Below are 23686 nucleotides of genomic sequence, written 5' to 3'. Positions count from 1 at the left end.
TGTTTGATTTCAGAAGTAGGAACAAACATTTGTTGCTAGAAGTCAGACGTGCACAGAAGAAATCAGTCCTGGTAATGATTAAAATGACCAAAATACGGTAAATATTGAACATATTACATATTGTTATGAATGTGTCTGTTAGTACATTATATATAGACTTGCAGTGTGTATATCAAAGGTTGCTAGGGGGTTTTGAAATTGTTTTAGAGGGCTTTGAAGGCCACAACTGTGAATCCTGTTAGCCGCATCTTTCAGATGTATTTTTATCTTTGAAATCCTAAAAAAAAAAAAAAGATGTGTGCTCTTGTCTGTCATAATTATTGTGAACGATAGACAAAATTCCAAAAATTGAGCAGTTCCCCTTTAAGTGCTTGAATACCCCTCTTGATTTTAAAGCTAGATCTTTATTAGAATCTTGGTATAGTCCTGTTTAGATGAAGAAAAGGAATGTGGAACCAAGCGTTTTTTTGTGTCCTTCTCGCCATTCAAGGGTTTAAATTGGATGGCAAGGTTGACCGACTTGTCGGAATACGTCCTCATCCATCTACTATCCAGGTGAGAGGCATGATTTATGATCTAGAATAAAGTTTAACGAGCAAGGAAGCGAGGAAGCAGCTCACTGGTCGATCATGTTAACATCGGCACACATGCTTGTGATCCCGGCGCCGCTATAAATAGTTTGTCTGCGTTAGCGCTTATAATAACAATATAACTAATACTTGGTGAATATTCAAGTCACAAAATATAAATTAAGTGCTTTTGGATGGTTATTTATTGGGTTTTATGGGTGGAATAGAGGACCTCCCATTGGCTCCGCTGTAAGCAGACTTTTATTTGCGTTTATTTTCGAGTTAGAGTGCATTAAAAAAGAAAATACATCCGTCATTTCTTTCATAATGATTGTGAACGATTCCTAAATTCCCAAAAAAGTGCTGTTCTCCTTGTGTTAACACAGTCCTTCATACACCCCACTGGGCGGGCAGATGTATTTATTTCTCACAAACACCCACAGATCCACAAACTCCTCATACTTAAATAATCAAAACAATCCATTTTGATGGTCAAAGTGTTTTGACACTATATACCAGGGGTGTCAAACGTGCGGCCCGAGGGCCGGATCAGGCCCGCGAACAGGTATTTTCCGACCCGCGGGATGAGTTTGCTAAGTATAAAAATGTACCTGAAATTTTTGAATGAAAGAAACAGCTGTTCTAAATGTGTCCACTGGATGTCGCAATAGCAATCCTTTGTAGATGATGCTACATGTGTACAAAATAAACCACATGATGTTAGTACATCAGTTGAGGAAAATGATCAGACTACATAAATAACATCCTGTAATTTGATTTTGATATTTTTTTTATCTTGATAGATTGAAAATTAACACCAATGCCTCCAAAGACATGCAACTGGGGATAGGTTGATTGGCAACACTAAATTGGCCCTAGTGTGTGAATGTGAGTGTGAATGTTGTCTGTCTATCTGTGTTGGCCCTGCGATGAGGTGGCGACTTGTCCAGGGTGTACCCCGCCTTCCGCCCGATTGTAGCTGAGATAGGCTCCAGCGCCCCCCGCGACCCCGAAGGGAATAAGCGGTAGAAAATGGATGGATGGATGGAGTTGACTGATGAACATTATCACATAATTTATTTGGAAAATAGAAATAACGACAAATAAAGATAGAATACTATTAACAGCAACAAATAAGTGTAAAAAAAAAACCCCAACAACAACCTTATGATTTGTACAATTTCAGAATGTGCTTGTTCTATTTTTAAACAAAGAAAACAATCTGCAGTTGTCTTTATTTTTAAAGTATTGTACAGTGATTTCACCAGTCCGGCCCACTTGAGAGTAGATTTTTCTCCATGTGGCCTCCGATCTAAAATGAGTTTGACACCCCTTTTATATACTAACACATCAATATATATCTAGCCAAGCTGGTTGCGGATCACATATCTCAGTTTAAGTTAAATATAACACCACCCAAAATGTCAATACTGTATAATATGTACAGTACCATCATCTTCATTAAGCAGTTTTCAGTCTTTCAAAGTGGACGCATAGTACCAATTCCCTCCTGCCTATGGCGTGAGCAGAGCAAGTAACGACGAGCACCTAACTGCCAAGCTGTGTCAGCCAAACCGGAAAGGTGACTTCTGGCTCCGATATACGCAATGGGAGAAGAAAAGGGAGGGAGAACCAATGCAAACAGGTGTATCCCTGACAGGGTGAGCCCAGCGCTTCTCGCCATGCGTGTCACCAACCGCCACAGAAAAAAGACTTACATTTTGGACTTTTGGATGAAATACAAGGGAATTATGAGTGTTTTATGAAGCCAGGCGGATGGTGTGTAGTCCTCAAGTTGTGTACCAAGTGACAAGTGTACGGGAGGATGGCATCCTGGCTGAGAAGACCTACAGTCTGTCTCCTGGTCCTGTGGATCTTTGGTAAGAAGACACCTTGCATGTTTTTTATTTTTATTTTACACTTTACAATCTGTGCATGCTTTGTTTTCATCTTGTCGGCTTAGGCACTTGTGTAATCCTCTTTTTCTAGGCCGTTTTTCCCCCTAAATGTGTAACTCTGATAAAAGACTAAAGCCTGACTAAACGTTCTTATATAATCCACGTTGCAGCACCCGGATGTGCATATAAAACAGGAATAGGCATTTTAACATGTGACACAATGTATAAATAAAAGTATCCAAAGACTTTTGCTGGCAAATTCAGAAGCCAAACGCAGGAAAACAGACTCACAAAGTAGATCAGGGTTGCGAAAGGAGAAACAACAACGTGGTTGCGAACACTGTCTGACATTTCAGGAAAAACCGGTTGCTTGGCCTTCATGAAGTGCATCAAAAGAGTTAATCTCCACTTTACTCGAACAGTTGCTATTAGTTTAGAGCAGTCTCGGTTAGCCTGAAGTGTCCAGTGCAGTGCTACTTTTGGCTGTTGCCATTCGCTGAAGTGAAGTGGAGATGTGGTATTGATGAGGTAGGAGTTGAAGATGAAATCCATCAAAGGCCCCATTTACACTGCACACTAAATCTTGATTTTTTTTTTTTGCCCTTCAGTGACAAAGAGAAGATTTTTTTGACAGTCTAAACGCTCCAAAGTGCTTCAGACCTGATCTTTTTGCATCAGATTCAGGCCATACCAGAAGGTAGTCCAAATCTAACTGGAATCTGGTCTTTTTAAAAGGAGACTTCAGTCTAAACCAGTGGTTCTTAACCTGGGTTCGATCGAACCCTAGGGGTTTGGTAAGTCGGCCTCAGTGGTTCGGCTGAGCCTCCGCCGCGGAGGTCAAGACGCACCCGACTCATCGTGTAAATAAAAACGTCTCCCTATCGGCGTATTATGGATACCCCCAAACAATGTTCCCTCTAATTTTCCATCTGATTTGCTGGTGTGTAATTTGTTATGAGTTCATGCACTGTGTTGGTTTTGTTCTTTGAACAAGGTGATGTTCATGCACGGTTCATTTTGTGCACCAGTACAAAAACATGGTAACACTTTAGTATGGGGAACACATATTCACCATTAATTAGTTGCTTATTAACATACAAATTAGTAACATATTGGCTCTTAACTAGTCATTATTAAGTACTTATTAATGCCTTATTCTGCATGGCCTTATTATACAACCAGTAAGCCATTAACTAAGAGTCTTTGCTCAATAACCTCAGAATTATTGCTTAATAGTAACCCTAACCCTTATATGTTCCCCTGGTGTCCAAATAACTCTAAATTAAGTATTTGTTACTTTAATAAGCAACTAATTAATGGTGAATATGTTCCCCATACTAAAGTACATTTTCTTTTTCACTAAAGAAGGTTTCGGTGAATGCGCATATGAAACTGGTGGGGTTCGGTACCTCCAACAAGGTTAAGAACCACTGGTCTAAACAGAAATGCGACCCATATGTGACTTTTTCTGCAGTTTTGGGCGAGCTATGACATTCATGTGCACAGGGAAATATGTAGCCCGCCAGCGGAAGTGGATACATAATCACAACATCCGGTTTCGGTGAGCAAAGTTTTTTTTGGACGGCCAAATTTCCGTTGCATCACTAGTCAATAGTATGCAATAGAGATGCGCGGTTTGCGGACACAACCGCGGATAATCCGCGGGTCGGGCGGATGCATGACGAAAAAAATAGATTTTATATAGATTCGGGCGGGGTGGCGGTTGAACCAATTCGGAAATATATATACATAGTTAAATGTTGTTACCCACATATGAAAAACGAGCCGCACTCTTTGAAACAGGCAATTATTCATCAGGCACTGCTGCAGCTGTCACACCAAATTTCTGTCTTCCCCCCTACAAAAACCTTCCCCCCCCCCCATTTACTTCCAGGGCTGCGTCCAATAAAGTCACAAAGTTGCCGACTGTCCTGTTTCGCGCCTGTACAAAAAAAAACAATAATCGATTTCTTCAGATTCCAGCAGCTGTCAAAGACGAAGTATCCTTCCAGCGACGGGCAGTCAAAGCCGAAGTGCTATCGATCGCTGTCAATGACGTAAGAGGAAACATGACCACTGAAGTAAATGGGGGGGGGGGGGGGGGGGGGGAAGGTTTTTGTAGGGGGAAGAAATTTGGCGTGACACAGCACACCACAACACAACAGAAGAAGAAGAAAAAAATTAATGCGTGGCACGCATTGAATGTCTCTGCTACATTGGATCAGTCTCCTTTAACAGGCAAAAGCTTTCTAACCTCACTAATGCCTTGCATCGTCTATATTAGATATATAACAACGGGTGGGTGGCGGGCAGTTGTGGTTTTGATAAAATGTTAGTTCGGGTGGATGACGACTTTTGTGATGCGGTTGCGGATGAAATAATTGCCTATCCGCGCATCTCTAGTGTGCAAACAATAAGCTATATGTAATATATGAATATATATTTTAATTTCCAAAGGAATAGTGATTGACGCTCTAGGGCAGCGGTGTCAAACTCATTTTAGCTCAGGGGCCGCATGGATGAAAAAATTGTCCACACAGGCGGGGCGGGTTATTAAAATCATGGCGTTAAAACAAAACAATAAAGACAACTTCAAGTTGTTTTCTTTGACTTACTTTGGCCAAAAATAGAACAAAGACTTTCTGAAAATATTACAATAAAAATATAGAAAAAAATAACAGCAGCGGTAAAGTTTAGATCCATGAAGGGAAGAAAAAGTGAATGAATGTTTATAACTGAGTAAATTTACATATGCATAAAAATGTGTTTTCTTTTGTATTATTTTTTTAATGAATTAAGTAACGTTTATGACAACCTTTTTCCAAAACACAATATAGAATGTGAGATATAACAGTATAATGCATATATTTATCATTGTTTTCAAAACGGTTACAAAAAAGTGGGACCCCAAAAATTTACAGTGGGACCCCATTTGTATGACTTGATGGGGTCCCTGGGACCCCATTTTGAAAATTCCTGCGGGCCGGTTCTAATACTAATCAAATATCATCCCGGGACCTTAGATAATTAATTCGTGGGCCAGGGCCTTGACTTCGACACCCCTGCTCCAGGGTATTTGCTTCCATATTACATACATTGTGTAAGTTGTTTACGTAAGTAAGTTGAAAAATTAATTTACGGTATCCTGTCAACTTCCTTTGTTTTCACTTTATGAATCTGGGCAGGCAAGTGACGCCAAGGCCACATTGGGGTCTGTACCTGTTTACACTGCAGTCTGATAAAGATCACATTTTACTTGCAGTAACAGTCAGCGGGGGGAAAAAAAAGGGGATCAAGTTGAGATGTTCGCGGTGAAGATAGTATCGTGCCAAAATTAGAGCCGTGTTGCATTTAGTACATATCACTTTTCACTATGCAAAGCGCTTTGAGTCACTAGAGAAAAGCGCTCTATAAATATAATTCACTTCACCTCACGTCACTTTTAACTCGGAAATTGAAGTTGTGCTTGGAGAATAGTTGGCGATCGCCACACCATAATACTAATAGAAAACAAGACACACTGTAGTACATAGCCTACCAAGTCAAATTCTTTGTGTATTAAACATTCTGATTCTTATATTATATAACTTAATTTTACACTTAATTTTTGCAAGAGAGGTGGTACAAAAGTACAAAATACTTATTTAAAAGAAAAAAAACCTGCGATGTAGTGAAGCCACAACATTCAAAGTGCAATGTAGCGTGGGCCGACTGTACACTATAGATATATTTCACATCCTCTATGTCAGTGTTTTTCAACCACTGTGCCGTGACACACTAGTGTGCCGTGAGATACAGTCTGGTGTGCCGTGGAAGATTATCTAATTTCACCTATTTGGGTTTAAAATATGTTTTGCAAACCAGTAATTATAGTCTGCAAATGATCAATCAATCAATCAATCAATGTTTATTTATATAGCCCTAAATCACAAGTGTCTCAAAGGGCTGTACAAGCCACAACGACATCCTCGGTACAGAGTGTCGGTGCTGTCTAGAGGTCGGCAGAGTAACCGTGTAATACTCTTCCATATCAGTAGGTGGCAGCCGGTAGCTAATTGCTTTGTGGATGTCGGAAACAGCAGGAGGCAGTGTGCAGGTAAAAAGGTGTCTAATGCTTAAACCAAAAATAAACAAAAGGTGAGTGCCCCTAAGAAAAGGCATTGAAGCTTAGGTAAGGCTATGCAGAACGAAAATAAAACTGAACTGGCTACAAAGTAGACAAAAACAGAATGCTGGACGACAGCAAAGACTTACTGTGGCGCAAAGACGGCATCCACAAAGTACATCCGAACATGACATGACAATCCCCACAAAAAAGGATAAAAACAACTGAAATATTCTTGATTGCTAAAACAAAGTAGATGTGGGTAATATCGCTCAAAGGAAGACATGAAACTGCAACAGGAAAATACCATAAAAAGAGAAAAAGGCACCAAAACAGGAGCGCAAGACAAGAACTAAAACCCTACACACAGGAAAACACACACACAAAAAAAAAAAAAGTCACGGCGTGATGTGACAGGTGGTGACAGTACACCTACTTTGAGACAAGAGCTATAGTGATGCATGCTTGGTTATGGTTTAAAGTAGGGCTGGGTGATATATCGATATACTCGGTAAATCACGGGTTTGTCTCTGTGCGATATAGAAAATGACTATATCGTGATATTCGAGTATACCTTCTCACGCAGTTGCTTTTAGCTGCGGGGCATTCAACTGCATGCGTTTCTCACTCTTTCCTGTCTCTCCTTCTCACAGAGACTAAAACAAGCGCACTTTCTTAAATACGTCAAATACTATCACGTGAGCAACGTCACACGCTCCCGCGGAGCAGACAGGTAGCAACATGGTAACACAGCTAACGGTGTGGTTTGAGTGGTAATACGAAAGAAAGAAGGTGCGAATCTGGTAACAAATGGAGGAATAATTAATTCCCAAGAAAAACAGCACGGGGTCCATCGTCTGACGGTGGTTTGGCTTCAAGCGGGAATATGTCTTTACATGTCAACATCTCCGTTCGGTGCCACACCAACTAAATGCCGAAGCAACTATTTCCACATCAACACCGTAGGACATATACTATTTGATATGAAGCTCATTTTTATGTGACACTTATTGAAATATCTTGTGTGTCATCATGCACAAAAGTGCACTTATAGCTTGTTTTAAAATGTCTCTGACAATCTTGCACTTTCTGTTTTGGAAATGACATGAATGTTTGTGCCTCTGTTTAATAACTATTTAATAAATACAGTTTTGCTAAATTGACTTAGTTGTGATTTCCCTCTCTGCATGAAAGTTTAAAATGAGCATATATTAATGCAGTATGAACAAGAATGTTTTAATGTAGACACATTGAATCATCATACTGCTGTGATTATATGTATCAAGTGTTTGTTCAAGGCTAAGGCAAAATATCGAGATATACATCGTGTATCGCGATATGGCCTAAAAATATCGAGATATTAAAAAAAGGCCATATCGCCCAGCCCTAGTTTAAGGTCATATCCAACAATTGCGACAACGACTTTTTACTGTCAACCAGAGGTGTGGACTTGAGTCACATGACTTGGACTCGAGTCATGAATTTGATGACTTTAGACTCGACTTGACAAAATGTAAAGAGACTTGCAACTCGACTTAGACTTTAACATCAATGACTTGTGACTTCACTTGGACTTGAGCCTTTTGACTTGACATGACTTGCTACTTTCCCCAAAACCCAAAGCTTTTGTCTGCCTATTTTTCATTTTCTTCGTCTGTGTCTATCAGCGTGTTGTTCCTGTCAGCTGGTGTGCTGTCAGTACAACAGCCAATCAAATTAGATCTACGTTGTGTTCATCACACAGCATTCATCCAATCAAATTGCAGGACAACCAATGAAGAAAAGTTGTCACCGCCAGTGAGAAACAATTATGCCAAAATTGGTTTCGTTCGGGTATAAAATCTACGACTTGGTCAACAAAAAACGAATTGCAGTATGCAAATCATGCAGTTCGAATATTACAGACGGAGACGCAACAACTTCCACCTTCGTTCGACATTTGAAGTTGCACAAAGAAGGGTAAGTTTTGAATGTAAGATAACGTTTATTGGCTAAGTAACGTGACTTTTATTTACTGTGTAGTTAAATCAGTGAGGCTGCAAACTCGCTGCTAACGTTATAACCATAGACATCTTATAAGTAGACGCAGCATCGAGCGCTACTGCCTACTGGCGCAGACGAGACGCGGGGCCGCCATCTTGGAGTGGTGATCCGCTCCACTCAGTGCAATTCATTTGGCAGGAGCAATGAACTGTCAGCGCATTTAATTCATCTTACCTCACTGAATACCACTGATTTTCACGCAGTTTTTTGTCATACGTGTAGCTATGATAAAGGACACATGTTTTATTATTCATAGTTTGCTTAACAGTAATAGAATATTCTTATATGCTATAAATGACCAGACGTCCGAGATCAAAACTGGGAATATAATCCCAGAGAAGGGGGAAAAAAACGATCAGCTATTTTTAAATTGAAGAAACAATATGATTAGGTTATATATACATGCGTATATCCTACATAAACAATGTATGAATACATTGGATATCTATATATCTATAGACTGTATATCTGTTGCTGCAGCAGCAGAGAGTTTATTCTGTCTTGACACTTTGTATTGATATTTTGTATTACATTCTTCCCTTAAATGATCATGTTTACAGTGATTGTTTTATATGTATTTTTGATGCATGTCGCTTTGGATAAAAGCGTCTGCCAAATACTTCAACATAAACATACCTGAAAGACTTTATATCAGCTAAAACCACCAATCTGTTTCACTGGATTCAGAATAAAACCAAATGCTGTTTTACCCAACAATGTTAGTATTTGAATATTGTTACTTGAAGACTTGTTCCTGGTTACAATTATACTGTTAAGAAAGTATTGTCTTATATTTTGCCTAAAATGAGAATGCACCATAATCAGTGGCGGCTGGTGAATTTTGTTTTAGGTGGGGCTGAAAGTTTGTAAACCAAACCCCTGTAGGGGGGGTCATTCTCCACCAGAAGATTTCTTTGTGATTTTCACATACAAATATTGAAGATCTTTGCTCCTTCTCAACTCTGTGGTAATATTATTTACACAAAATACAACCAATAGTATGTTAATGTTAAATGTTACTTGTGAAAAGTAATCTCCTGATTCCTATTTTCAAACAGTCCGCTCATTTGAGCAGGAAAACGCTGAACACCATCTTTGTTTTCTACCTGTCAACTGTCAGTTTAGGCTGCTCGCCGGCTCCTCATCACCACTTCAAGATGGCGGCCAAATTGATCACGTCACAGCAACCAATGCTGCGTCTACTTATAAGATGTCTATGGTTATAACGTCATTGCAAACACGGCAATATGTTGCGTCCACTGCAGTTCGCTACCTTATTCATACTTTTTGTCAAGTGTTTTTTTTTAATCAGGGTTGCATGAGGTACCTATACATAACGTTACGTTAGTCAATGTTTAACACACAGTAACGTAACGTTAGACGGCGGTCAGCAGCACCACATATTTTAGCCACCTACAAAAAGACAAACATAGTCAAATAAAGGTCAGTTAAAATGTATACTATATTAAGAATATGTGTACATTAGAGATGCGCGGTTTGCGGACACAACCGCGGGTCGGGCGGATGCATGACGAAAAAAATAGATTTTAAATAGATTCGGGCGGGTGGCGGTTGAACCAATTCATCTATCAATACGGTGCAGAACGATTTGGATTTTTAGAGATAAAAGCTGCTAAAACACCTCCCACTCCACCCATCTCCAGGAGGCAACAGGAAATCAAGCGCCTTGTCAAAGAACTGAGACGACTCAGGAAACTGTGGAAGAGGGCCCCAGAATTGGAAAAGGAGGGCATATGTGCTCTCCAAGCTGACATTAAAACACGCCTGGCATGCCTCCGCAGAGCAGAGAGTCTATGCAAACGAAGAAGGACGAAAGAACAAACAAGAACACGGTTCTACAAAGATCCTTTTAAATTCCTGAAGAATCTCTTTACCAAGGAGAAAAGTGGGGTCCTAAAAACAACAAAGTATGATTTAGAGGACCACCTGAGAGCAACCCACTCTGATCCAAGGCGTCATGAACACATGGCCATTCCGCCAGACATTCCACCAATCGACCCCCCAAAGCATCAATTTGGGACCGGTCCTCCAACATGGAAGGAGGTCGAGAGGATTGTCCATCGGGCAAGAACAGCTTCAGCTCCTGGGCCAAACGGAGTCCCGTACAAGGTTTACAAGAACGCACCAGATGTCTGCAGGATTCTTTGGAGACTCATGAGAACGGTATGGCAGAAGAAAACCATTCCTAAAGCATGGCGTAGGGCAGGTGGGATCCTTATTCCAAAGGAGAAAGACGCCGCAAACATCAGTCAGTTCCGCCCAATTGCCTTGCTAAACGTGGAGGGTAAGATCTTCTTCAGTGTTATTGCACAAAGGATGGCCGAGTACCTGCACAGAAATAACTATATAGATACATCTGTTCAGAAGGCAGGAGTACCAGGCTTCTCTGGGGGCCTAGAACATGCCAGTATGATCTGGCACCAGATCCAAATGGCAAAGCGGGAGAAAAGGGACCTTCACGCAGTCTTCTTGGATCTCGCAAATGCCTTTGGCTCTGTGCCCCATGAGCTCCTCTGGACTGCCTTCAAATTCTTTAACATCCCGGACACCATCACAACCTTGGTGAAAGTCTACTTTCATGACCTGCAATTCTGCTTCTCAACACCAGAATTTACCACCTCATGGCAGCACCTGGAAATAGGCATCATGGCCGGATGTACTGTATCTCCCTTGGCATTTACCATGGCCATGGAGATCATCATTCGAGCCTTAAAATGGGTCGTAGGTGGACAAAAACTGGGCTCTTGCAGGTGCCTCCCTCCCCTCAGAGCCTACATGGATGACATCACCACTCTGACTACCACCATCCCTTGCACCAGGAGATTACTCCGAAAACTCGAGGAGAACATCAGTTGGGCTCAGATGAAGATTAACCCATCCAAGTCACACAGCATCTCAGTGGTGAAGGGAGTGCTCGCTGATTTGCAGTTCTTCATTGGAGATGAGCCAATCCCCACTATATCTGAGCAGCCAGTCAAAAGTCTAGGAAGGCGATATGATGCAAGTCTACGAGATAAAGACCAGGTGAAGCAGTTGTGCAATGACATCAAAAGAGGCCTACTGGTGATTGACAATACCCAACGGCCTGGGAAGCTCAAGTCCTGGTGGCTTCAGTTCGGCTTACTACCCCGGGTGATGTGGCCCCTGGCAGTCTATGAGGTGCCCATCTCAACGGTGGAGAAGTAAGATTCCAGAAAACACAGAGTGAGATGTTCTACCTCTTGTGTGAAACACAAATGCATAAAATGACTTAACACATTAAAATGAACAGTGCGCATCATCAGTAGTGTTCCTCTGGGTCATTGGATGTTTCGGCCTTTAACAATCTCCGATTGGCTACAATGTAAGGCTATTTAGCCTGCTTTGTTTGTCGCGACCGTCTATTTTCATTATAATTCAATTATTATTATTTATTTAATTTATTTTTGTTTAAATAGGGATGACATACATATGTTATTGTATAATTTAAGTTTGTGCGTGTGATTGACAGCCTAAGGCTTATGAGGCACATTTGTTATTTATTTTTTTATTTCAACTTAAAAACGTATGAGCCTATGCCTATGCCTACAACATAGGCTATGTGTTCATCTTTATTTTCCTGCCTGTCGTTGACAATGGAGATTGTCTGATATTTTGTCATGGCTGCAGATCAATCAATAAAGGTTCATCTTTGTCGCGAAATTGTTCACTGTTTCACTGTGCACCCCGTCCTCGTCCCTATTTGAGCATTATAACGTTAACAAGTTAATATTCATTGAAATAAATTCAGAACATTTTTTTTACCTAACAAAAATATAGGCCTAATCTTTGTAAAACATTTTTTTAACTTCTTAAAAGCATCGTTCTGCTTGCTGCAACTGCGCACACAAAGTGTGAGGAACGCACTCCTGATCGGAGGGCATTGGCAACAATAGTCAACACTTTCTTAATGGAAATAACAATAATATTATAATAATGATAAATAATATTATCACGCATTAATATCTCTTAGCCACTAATGCGTGGCCAAGAGATATTAATGCGTGGCACGCATTGAATGTCTTTGCTGCATTGGATCAGTCTCCTGTCTTTAACAGGCATAAGCTTTCTAACCTCACTAATGCCTTGCATCGTCTATATTAGATATATAACAACGGGCCGGTGGCGGGTGGGTGTGGTTTTGATAAAATGTTGGTTCGAGTGGATGACGACTTTTGTGATGCGGTTGCGGATAAAATAATTGCCTATCCGCGCATCTCTAGTGTACATATTGCATAGGGCCCTGACATCTAAAAAGTACAACTCTGTTCATTGTTTTGTTCATGTATTTGTTATGTTTTTCATGTGTACGCACACATAAACACACATACAGTATGGGATGAGATCAATGAGATAAGGTAAGAACAGGATAGAAACTGCTGTGGAACTAGTTACAATGCAATATGCCATGGAAAAACAATGTTAACACTTTTGTACAAATAAGTACAGTTGCACTTGTTTTTTCAAATGTGTTTATTCTGTAAAGGAATGAGTTAAATGTTTAAAATGACTGGTTGATAGTGCTATTATGAAGTGCAATGTCAGCACTATTTTTCCTGCAATTTCAAATGCACTTGTTTTAATAAATAAATACAGCGTTTTAAAAGCATACACAATCTGTGTAAAAATATTAGTATGTGGTTAAAAGGACTTGAAAGGACTCGAAACTCAAAATGCAGGACTTGGGACTTGACTTGAGACTTTCCAGTCTTGACTTTGGACTTGACTCTGGATTTGCCTGTCTTGACTCGGGACTTGACTCGAGACTTGAGGGCAAAGACTTGAGACTTACTTGTGACTTGCAAAGCAATGACTTGGTCCCACCTCTGCTGTCAACTGAGTTTCGTTTTTTAATGATTTCTGCTTGTGGTGTGCCTCCGGATTTTTTCAACGCAAAAAAAGTGCCTTGGCTCAAAAAAGGTTGAAAAACACTGCTCTATGTAACCCGCCTTGTCCGGCCCCTGCTTTTGTTAGGCCCGGGGCTCGAACCTGGGTCCTCCTAATGAGAGTCGAGCGCGCTAGGCATCGAGCTCAAAATCATGGGTTGTGCCCACGTCCGTGCAAGTTCTGAAGGTGTCTGGGAGTGAGGTCTACGAACGCACAGTGGCACAGCCGTAATGGCTGGCCTCTGTCACATATTTGCGTCACTTCCTGTCAATGAGAAAGGACGCAAAGAAAAAAAGCTCCGCTTCTGCTACCGGAGTTTTTGTTAAGTCTGAAGATTTTGACCACTGATTTGACCACTGATTTGCGATCACAGCCACAGGAGAGTCACCTGGCATCTTCGATCTGATTTTGGTCAGTTGAGAGGCACTGATACGCTGAAATAAGGCGAGTGGAAGAGCCGTTAGCCTCAAGCCAAAGGCGCCTCCCGCAGTTCAAAGCGGTTGCCTAGCAACCAAATGTTACGGCGAGTTTACAGCTGTTTTAAAGTGATCCCGACGTCGCAGAGTGATATAAGTTGACAGGCTGACACCTCAAATTGATCTCTGAACGGCGCAAGGTACGAAATTGTTGAAAAAACAAGTTAAAAGTGCCGCAAGTCGCTAAAGAAGTAACTGCCCTTAGAGGCGCTGACGTCAGTGACTGCCGCGATGCCAAAAGTTAAAGGATTGACTGTAAAGACTGATTTGAAGCTGGGCACAGGACATGATGGGATTCAAGAAGGGATACTACAAAAAATACTCCAGGAATTTAAAGAAGAAATTATAGAAAAATTGGAAGAATTGATGGATGGATGGAAAGAGGATTTGAAAGAAATTAAAGAAGAAATTAAAGAAATGAAAAAAGAGAACAACTCCAGAAATAAAGAAGCCACTGAAATGAGCAAACAAATGAAGATCCTTCAAGAAGACAACAACATGCTGAGGAACATCATAGATGAAATGGATCAGGATAAACGAATGAATGATATCATTGTGACAGGGCACCGAATTAAACCAAGATCCTATGCGAAAGCTGTGAATAATGAAGGTGAACCAGATGAAATGGATATGGTCTCAGCAGAACAGCAAGTGGTCAACTTTCTGCAATCAAAATAAATTGAAATTGACATTAATACCATCGAAACATGCATCCCACTGAACGGAAGAAACAACAACGCCACTCCAGTCGTGCTCGTGAAACTCGTAAACAGAAAATCTAAAATGGCATTGCTGAGACAGGGAAAGAAGCTGAAGGGAACAAATGTGTACATGAATGAGCATCTCACAAAACGTAATGCTGGAATCGCCAAAAAAGCACGCGACTTGAGAAGGCAGGGAAAAATCCAGGGAACTTGGAGCGCCAACTGTAAAATCTACATCAAGCTGAATGGAGGTCCAGAAGCAAGAGTAATTGTTGTCCATGACATCAAGGACCTGGACAATTTTTAAAGTTTACACAGCTACCACAACAACGATGATAATGGACTCTGACAGAAAACAAGCACCTAAATTCAGCATCGGCACTACTATGTTCCAAGAGACGACTAAACAAGAGGACCTACATTCAGGATTGCATCCACCTACACTTATAGAGATTATTGAAACAACATCAAAGTTTGTTGAACAAGAAAATATGGAACTAAAAAATTTCTGCAACAAAGATCACAAAAACCAGGATTTGGAAAATGATATAGATCCAGATACAAATTTTTTGTCCCACATCAGTAATAGTTGTTTTTATTATACAGATGATCAATATAATAGCAACATTGAATGTGATAACAAATTGTCAATTATTCATTTTAATAGTAGAAGCTTGTATGCAAATTACAACAACATTAAGAACTTTTTGGAACACATCAACGAACCCTTCAAAGTGATTGCTGTCACAGAAACATGGATTGATGATAAAAAAGGAATATATTTTGATCTGGAGGGATATGAACTAAACTACATCAACAGAACCAACAAAAATGGAGGAGGAGTAGCTGTGTACGTGATGAAGAACCTGAAATACAAAGTGGTAAAAAACATGTAATTTGCCATAGATAATATCTTAGAATGTATAACCATTGAAATATGTCAGGAAAAAAGCAAAAACATATTCATCAGTTGTATATATAGATCACCTAAGTCAAGTATAGAAACATTTGAAGAATGGATCAAGGCAACTTACATGGACAATGGTCAAAGAATAATGTTCTTATGTGGTGACTTTAATATTGACTTATTGAACCCCAACAAGCAAAAGTCTATTGATGACTTCATTGATACAATGTACAGCATCAGTCTATATCCTAAAATCACAAAGCCAAGCAGAATCACAGGACAATGTGCCACGCTTATTGATAATATTTTTACCAATGATTTTGATAATAACACTACAAGTGGTCTACTTATAAGCGACGTTAGTGATCATCTGCCAGTTTTTACAATATATGATGGAAACTACAAGAAGAACATGGAAGACAAAAGGACATTTCGAAGACTATGCACAGAGAAGAGGATGACTGCCTTCAAAATTGAGCTACAAAAGCAAGATTGGGGCAATGTGTATAATGAAAAAGAGGTTGATGAAGCATATGAACATTTCTTAAACAAGTTCATAATACTTTATGACAAACATTGTCCATGGATACAACTCAGTAACAAGCAGAGAAAGAATAATCAACCATGGATGACAAAAGGATTAAAAAATGCTTGTAAGAAGAAGAATACACTATATAGAAAATTTATAGCACAAAGAACTATAGAGGCAGAAATTAAGTACAAAAAGTATAAAAACAAGTTAACAGACATACTACGATCATGTAGAAAAGAATATTACAGTGAATTATTGGACAGGAACAAAAATAATATGAGAGCAACATAGGGCATCCTCAATAGCATTATTAAAAATGGAACTAAGAGGGACTACCCTCAATACTTCTTAGATGAAAATAAAAAAAATGACAATATAAAGGAAGTAGTTGAAAGCTTCAATAATTATTTTGTAAATATTGGACCAAAATTGGAAGAAAGGATTCCAGACCCAGTTCCAATTGAGGACTATAATGATACCATAGAGCGAAATCCCAACTCCATGTTCCTCAGTAATGTGACACAGGAGGAAATAGTTACAATCGTGAAAAAATGTAAATCTAAGACTTCAACTGATTGTAACGGAATTGATATGGAAACGATAAAAAAGGTTATTGAAGAGATCTCAGGACCATTAATGTATATTAGTAACCTATCATTTCAAACAGGGACATTTCCAAACAAAATGACAATTGCTAAAGTTGCACCAATTTATAAGACTGGAGACAAACATCAATTTACAAATTATAGACCTGTTTCTCTACTTCCACAATTTTCTAAAATCATTGAAAAACTGTTCAATAAAAGATTATAACAATAACAGATTAGAAAGTTTCATGAATAAAAATAGAATACTCGAAGAGAACCAATATGGATACAGAGCTAATGTTTCAACTTCAATGGCTTTAATTGAAATTACAGAAGAAATTACCAATGCAATAGATAGTAAAAAATGTGCGGCAGCAGTTTTTATGGATCTAACTAAAGCATTTGACACAATTAATCACAATATTTTAATCAAAAAACTAGAACGATATGGCATCAGAGGGTTAGTCTTAAACTGGATAAGAAGTTATCTAACGAACAGGAAACAATACGTGAAGCTAGGCGAACACATGTCTACAACGCTAAATATATCCTGTGGTGTACCTCAGGGATCAATACTAGGACCTAAATTATTCAATCTCTATATAAATGACATTTGTAAAGTTACAAAAGATTTAAAGTTAGTATTATTTGCGGATGATACAACAGCGTTTTGTTCAGGAGAGAACACACAGGAGATAATACAAATAATAACAGAAGAAATTAACAAATTAAAAAGATGGTTTGACAAAAACAGACTATCGTTGAATCTTAGTAAAACTAAAATAATGCTATTTGGTAACAGTAGAAGAGAAAGTCAAACACAAATACAAATAGACGGAATAGAAATTGAAAGAGTAAACGAAACCAAATTTCTAGGTATAATGATTGATGATAAATTGAACTGGAAATCTCACGTAAAAAATATACAACATAAAGTTGCAAGAAACACGTCAATAATGAATAAAGCAAAACATGTTCTAGACCAAAAATCCCTTCATATTCTCTACTGCTCACTAGTGTTACCATATCTGAGCTACTGTGTAGAAATATGGGGAAATAATTACAAAAGTACACTTCATTCATTAACGGTGTTACAAAAAAGATCAGTTAGAATAATACATAATGTTGGATATAGAGAACATACAAACCCTTTATTTATTGAATCAAAAATACTGAAATTCCACGACATAGTGAATTTGCAAACAGCTAAAATTATGCACAAAGCAAACTATAACCTGCTACCCAAGAATATACAACAATTATTCTCAAAAAAAGAGGAGAAATATAATCTTAGAGAAAAACGTAATTTAAAACATTTGTTTGCACGTACAACACTTAAGACCTTCAGTATATCAGTATGTGGAATTAAATGATGGAATGGATTAAGCAAAGCAATCAAGCAATGTACTAATATGATACACTTCAAGAAACTCTTCAAACTTAAAGTGTTTACAAAGTACAAAGAAGAAGAACCATGACAAACATTCTCAATATATTTCATCCATCCATTCATTCATTCTTAAAGTAATCTTACTTATCTCATCATATGAAATATGACTTACTTCACCAATTATTATTATTAAATTCTTACTATTATTTATTTATTTATTTTTATTGTGATTACGTATGGAGTTTATTGTGAAAAAATTGTGAACAGGAAGTGAAGAAAAAGTTTTGCAACTGTTATGTAAAGAAAAGGGGTAGGATTAAATAAGCTCTGCTTCTTCCTACTCCTTTTCGAACATGTTGAAAAGAAACTGGAAATTGTGATGTATCATGTTGTATGCTTGCATGTTCGAAATAAACTCAAACTCAAACTCAAACTCAACATATAGGTTACATCAACGCAGGGTTGTTTTTGGATTGTAAGATTTCACACACACACCAGACTCCTCAGAGGTGGGGGCGAGAGGACACCCATCCAGGCTGCCAGACACTCGTCGGGTGTGAACAGCAAACGCATGCATGAATCACATTCTCGTCCGTTCCCACCGCTCAATGTTGTGATTCAGGATCTTTGCGTGTGAGGCGCTTTCAGCCTCGGGGCCAGAGGATGAATACTGCTGGATGAGGTTGACTAGGAATTTACAGGATTGCTGTTTGTGCACTTTATTGTAATATGAGTGCATTTGTAGAAATATAACGAAGACTGGACTCTGTTACATTAGTAGATCTCTCACGTAGATCTGCATGTTCTCCAGTCACAATGTGGCCTCTGTTTCATTTACGTTATGTCTGACTTGAACTCCTGCGGGCTGCCACATCTCCTGTCCAGACATGGCGAGCTATGACAGCTCGTCTCGAGTAACGAGTCAAACGACATATCTTCACTTGTACTGATAGTTTGCGTGTCTGACGCTTATCTGTCACGATCATTGAGCACCTCTTGTCCGTAATCCACGTCATGTGGTCTCGACCACTAAGGATGGTTACAGGAAGTTAAAACTCATGCTGGGCTGTTCATGCTGCATCCTGTTTGCTTGTCATATCGCTCTCTGACTTAATGGATTGTTTCCAGTCCAATTTTGAATTGTTCTGATGATTTATTCCTGGCAAGGTGGCGACTGTCATTGGTGAAATGACAGGTCTTTAGTAGTATACACATACAAATGTAGTTTGGGGGGGGGTGTGAGCCCACAGTAGGTTTGGATTTTTGGAATATTATGAATCATTCTACAGTTGCATCTCAAGGATAGGATATACTTTATTAATCCCACAATTAAGAAATGATGTGGTTGCAATGCAAATACAGAAAGACCACAAAAAATAAGATAAAAACACATGAAAACAAGAAGGAAACATCAGAGAACATAAAGGACATAAAAGACTGAGTTGATGCAACTAGATACAACTTCAGCAGGTCCAGTTATACATACAGCTACAAAAGAAAAACACGGAAAAAGCAGTAAATTAGCGAAAAAAACAAACATAACTAAAACACCTTTTCACCACCCACATATTGTACACAGCGGTGGCCTGGACGGTGTTCCACGCCATCGTCTGTTGGCGCGACCAGAGACCGGAACAGACCCAACAAAGCAACCAAAAGAGCCGACTCCGTCCTATGCTTCCCACTAGCTCTCAGCCAATGTCCAGTCCGCGCAAATGAGCGAGAATCCGTCCAGAGAGACCGAGGGTTCCGATACATGCTCCTTCAGCCCGGGCTCTGTGAAGCTCGTCCTTTCGGACTCATTGTAGATTCACGACACACAGAGTGAGTCCATCTTTCTGTGGCCAATCACACAACCGGGTCTATCTTTCCAAACGCCAATCCTATGTCAAGCGCTATCGTTTGGCCGCGCGAATACACACTTTTTAGTCCTGTCCCCACGTGCACTGGGCCGAGTCCATCTTTCCTAAACCTACCACAGGGCTGAGTTCATCTTCCTGTGGCCAATCACATAACTGGATCTGTCTTTCCAAACGCCTATGAAATGTCCAGCTCCAGCTTTTGGCTGCCAATAAATACAAACCGCTCGCACTACTTCCTTCCTAAATAAGAATCAAATTTGCCTTATATGGCAGTCATCTCTTTGTTACTAATGCTCCATAGTTATCAAATAAATATATGCTATTGTTATGTTGCCCTAATTTTGATTGTAGTATTGTGTTAGAATTACCACGTCGCACAGTGCCTGTAATTAAAAGAAAAAAAGAAAAGTCGTCCAAGCACCCTAAAAGCCACAAAGGCAATAGATGACAGCGTGTGGCTTTCTTTTGCCCACACTGAGGTCTGAACCAAGTTGCACAATTTGCATCAAAAGGTATATTAAAAGCCTAATACACATACATGCCAACCCTCCTGAATTTTCCGGGAGACTCCCGAATTTCATTTCCTCTCCCGAAAATCTCCCGGGACAACCATTCTCCCGAATTTCTCCCGATTTCCAGCCGGACCTGAGTGAGGACCGCCTGTCGTCACGTCCGCTTTTCCTCCATATAAACAGCGTGCCGGCCCAGTCACGTTATAACATCTACGGCTTTTGGAGCTCAGTGCACAACTGCACACACAACAAGAAGGAGACTATTATATATGTCTCCGGTATCCATAGGTTTATCTATAACCCATAAAGTAGGCAGGCACGGAGCTATTTCTCAGCGTGTGTTTATTCCAGCCGGCACGTTAATACACTGACACACAACATCCGGATTCCCATCATGCATTGCTTCAAAACTACGGCAAGTAGTAGAGAGGAATGTTGTGTGTGTATATGTGTAAATAAATGAATTATGAAATTCAAGTATTTCATATATATATATATATATATATATATATATATATATATATATATATATATATATATATATATATATATATATATATATATATATATATATATATATATACATATATATATATATATATATATATACATATATATATATATATATATATATATATATATATATATATATATATATATATATATGTATATATATATATATATATATACATATACATATATATATATATATACATATATATATATATATATATATATATATATATATATATATATATATATATATATATATATATATATACATATATATACATATACATATATATACATATACATATATATACATATATATATATATATATATATATATATACATATATATACATATATGTATATATATATATATATACATATATATATATATATATATATATATGTATATATGTATATACACGTATATATGTATTTGTCTATGTATATATATATGTGTATATATATATATATATATGTATATATATATATATATACATATATATATATATATATATATATATATATATATATATATATATATATATATATATATGTATATATGTATATACACGTATATATGTATATGTCTATGTATATATATATGTGTATATATATATATATATATATATATATATATACATATATATATATATATATATACATACATATATATAGTATATATATACATATACTATATGTATATATATATATGTATATATGTACATACACATATATATGTATATGTCTATGTATATATATATATGTGTATATATATATATATATATATATATATATATATATATATATATATATATATATATATATATATATATATATATATATATATATATATATATATATATATATATATATATATATAACAAATACTTGAATTTCAGTGAATTCTAGCTATGAATATACTCCTCCCCCTTAACCCCCCCCCCCGCCCCATCTCCCAAATTCGGAAGTCTCAAGGTTGGCAAGTATGCTAATACATGTGTCAGGAAGTTATGGTGACAAACCCTAAAATGCAGAGATGGCAGGCTTGGTGCAGGAAAACATGGTTTTAATGTCCAAAAAATGCAGGTAAAACACGAACCAGGAACCAGGAGACAGCAAACAGGAATCAGGAACCAGGGAATAGCTCACAGCATACAAGAAACAGCTAACAAGAGAAGAGGAACCAGGGAGAACTGGAGAGAGCAAGCAGACCACAGCATTCAGCAAACAATACGCCAGCACTGACTGGAGGGAGAGGCAGGCATAAATAGGAGCCTGATTGACAATTGCCACCAGGTGTGCCAGACTGCCAATCAGGTACAGGTGAGGGAAACAAGCGCTCAGGGAGACACGCAGGAAAAGGAACCAAAATAAGAGCGCTGACAGGAAATAAAATAAACACAGAGAAAAACCAAAACATAACCCAACTGTCAGCGAGAATCCTGACAACATGGTTTTAATCTTTTCACTAAAACCATTAAATAATTATAAGCTACAAAAATTGCTTACTGCAGTTGATCTATTTAAGTGTGTTGTAAAAAAAAAAATACATTCAAAAATTTAAAGCTGGGGTACTTGAATCTTGTGTCACCAGGCAGAATTCAAACTGTAAATCTCGCCCCGCACTCTGCGCACCTCGCTGATAGTGCCTCCCAGTCTGCTTCTCTCTGGAAGTGCACAAAACCGTGCACGAGAGCTGCACGTGCACACGCATAGCTTGTTGACAGTCTGAAGTAGCATCGAAGGATTCCGTAGTTCGTATTTTGTTGCAGAAAATAAATGTTGTGGTCACAGGTACGTTTTTTTTTTACTCTTACGCACCGTGCAGGCGCATCACTATATATCTTGTCAGCCAATAAGGAGGCTCCTTCGTGGGCTCTGCTCACCTCCCCCTTTCTCTAAATCCTGTGATTGGATCTGGAGGGGTTGACGGAAGACAAAATTATTTGTCTTCCGGGGTTTTATTTACAAAAATAGTCAAATATAATGCACAGGCAGCACACAGATGTACGTTTTTTTCAGAAATGAATACTGCATGAGGCTAATATTATTTATTTTTTTTAGTTAAAGAGAATAACTTCGGTACCCCAGCAATTCTGGTTACAGATAGAAAAGTGAGCTCCTTATCTTTGCACAGTTACCTCCTCTGGTGTTATATACAGTGTAAATAGTGTGTAATATAACAATTTATTTGTAAATATGTGTAATTTTGTACATTTTGTCCTTTTCTTTATATCTTTCTGGATGTTGTAAATAGATGTATATAGGTTGTTTTTTGTGTTATTTGTTGTATGCGTAATACAGCATGTACCTTTACTATTTTTCTTTTCTCTTTGCAGTACATGATTTGAGGCTGATACATGTTTTTGAGTTTGTTAATAAAAAATGAAAACAAGGGTGTGAAAATGGAGAATATGTTATCTATAACTCAGATTCGAACCCTGATCTCTTGATCTTTTTCACCGTAAGTACACTCCGACGTTTGTGTTTATGCAATGACTTTTATTTGGGCCGCAGAGTATTTAGACTAGCCAATCGTGGAGCACTTAATGTGTGAAGTTGGCCCTTGCAAAGTTCAATTGGCCTCGTGTGAGAACTGCCTATAACGCTACTCTTTTGGCTCATTTAGTCGCAGTGGTACTCTGCGAATTTGTCGAGCAGT

General features: G+C 38.4%; 1 protein-coding gene across 2 annotated transcripts in view; it reads left to right on the top strand.

Moving 5' to 3' along the window:
- The first annotated feature begins 2171 nt into the window (after positions 1-2171).
- The window catches only part of nectin4a (nectin cell adhesion molecule 4a), a 38157-nt gene continuing 16642 nt past the window's right edge, over positions 2172-23686 (top strand). Inside the window, exons 1-2 of one of the 2 annotated variants that reach the window (XM_062066887.1) lie at positions 2172-2449; positions 23654-23686. The exon at positions 23654-23686 is cut by the window's right edge and continues 162 nt beyond it. In XM_062066887.1, coding sequence (XP_061922871.1) covers positions 2395-2449; positions 23654-23686 — 88 coding nt within the window. In that variant the 5' untranslated portion in view covers positions 2172-2394. The remainder of the gene's footprint in view (positions 2450-23653) is intronic. The other variant, XM_062066886.1, reaches the window with a different exon arrangement.

Source organism: Entelurus aequoreus, linkage group LG12, assembly GCF_033978785.1.
Source record: "Entelurus aequoreus isolate RoL-2023_Sb linkage group LG12, RoL_Eaeq_v1.1, whole genome shotgun sequence".
NCBI lineage: Eukaryota > Metazoa > Chordata > Actinopteri > Syngnathiformes > Syngnathidae > Entelurus > Entelurus aequoreus.
Note: the sequence above shows the minus strand (reverse complement) of the source record. Positions and strands in the feature narration are given on the sequence as shown.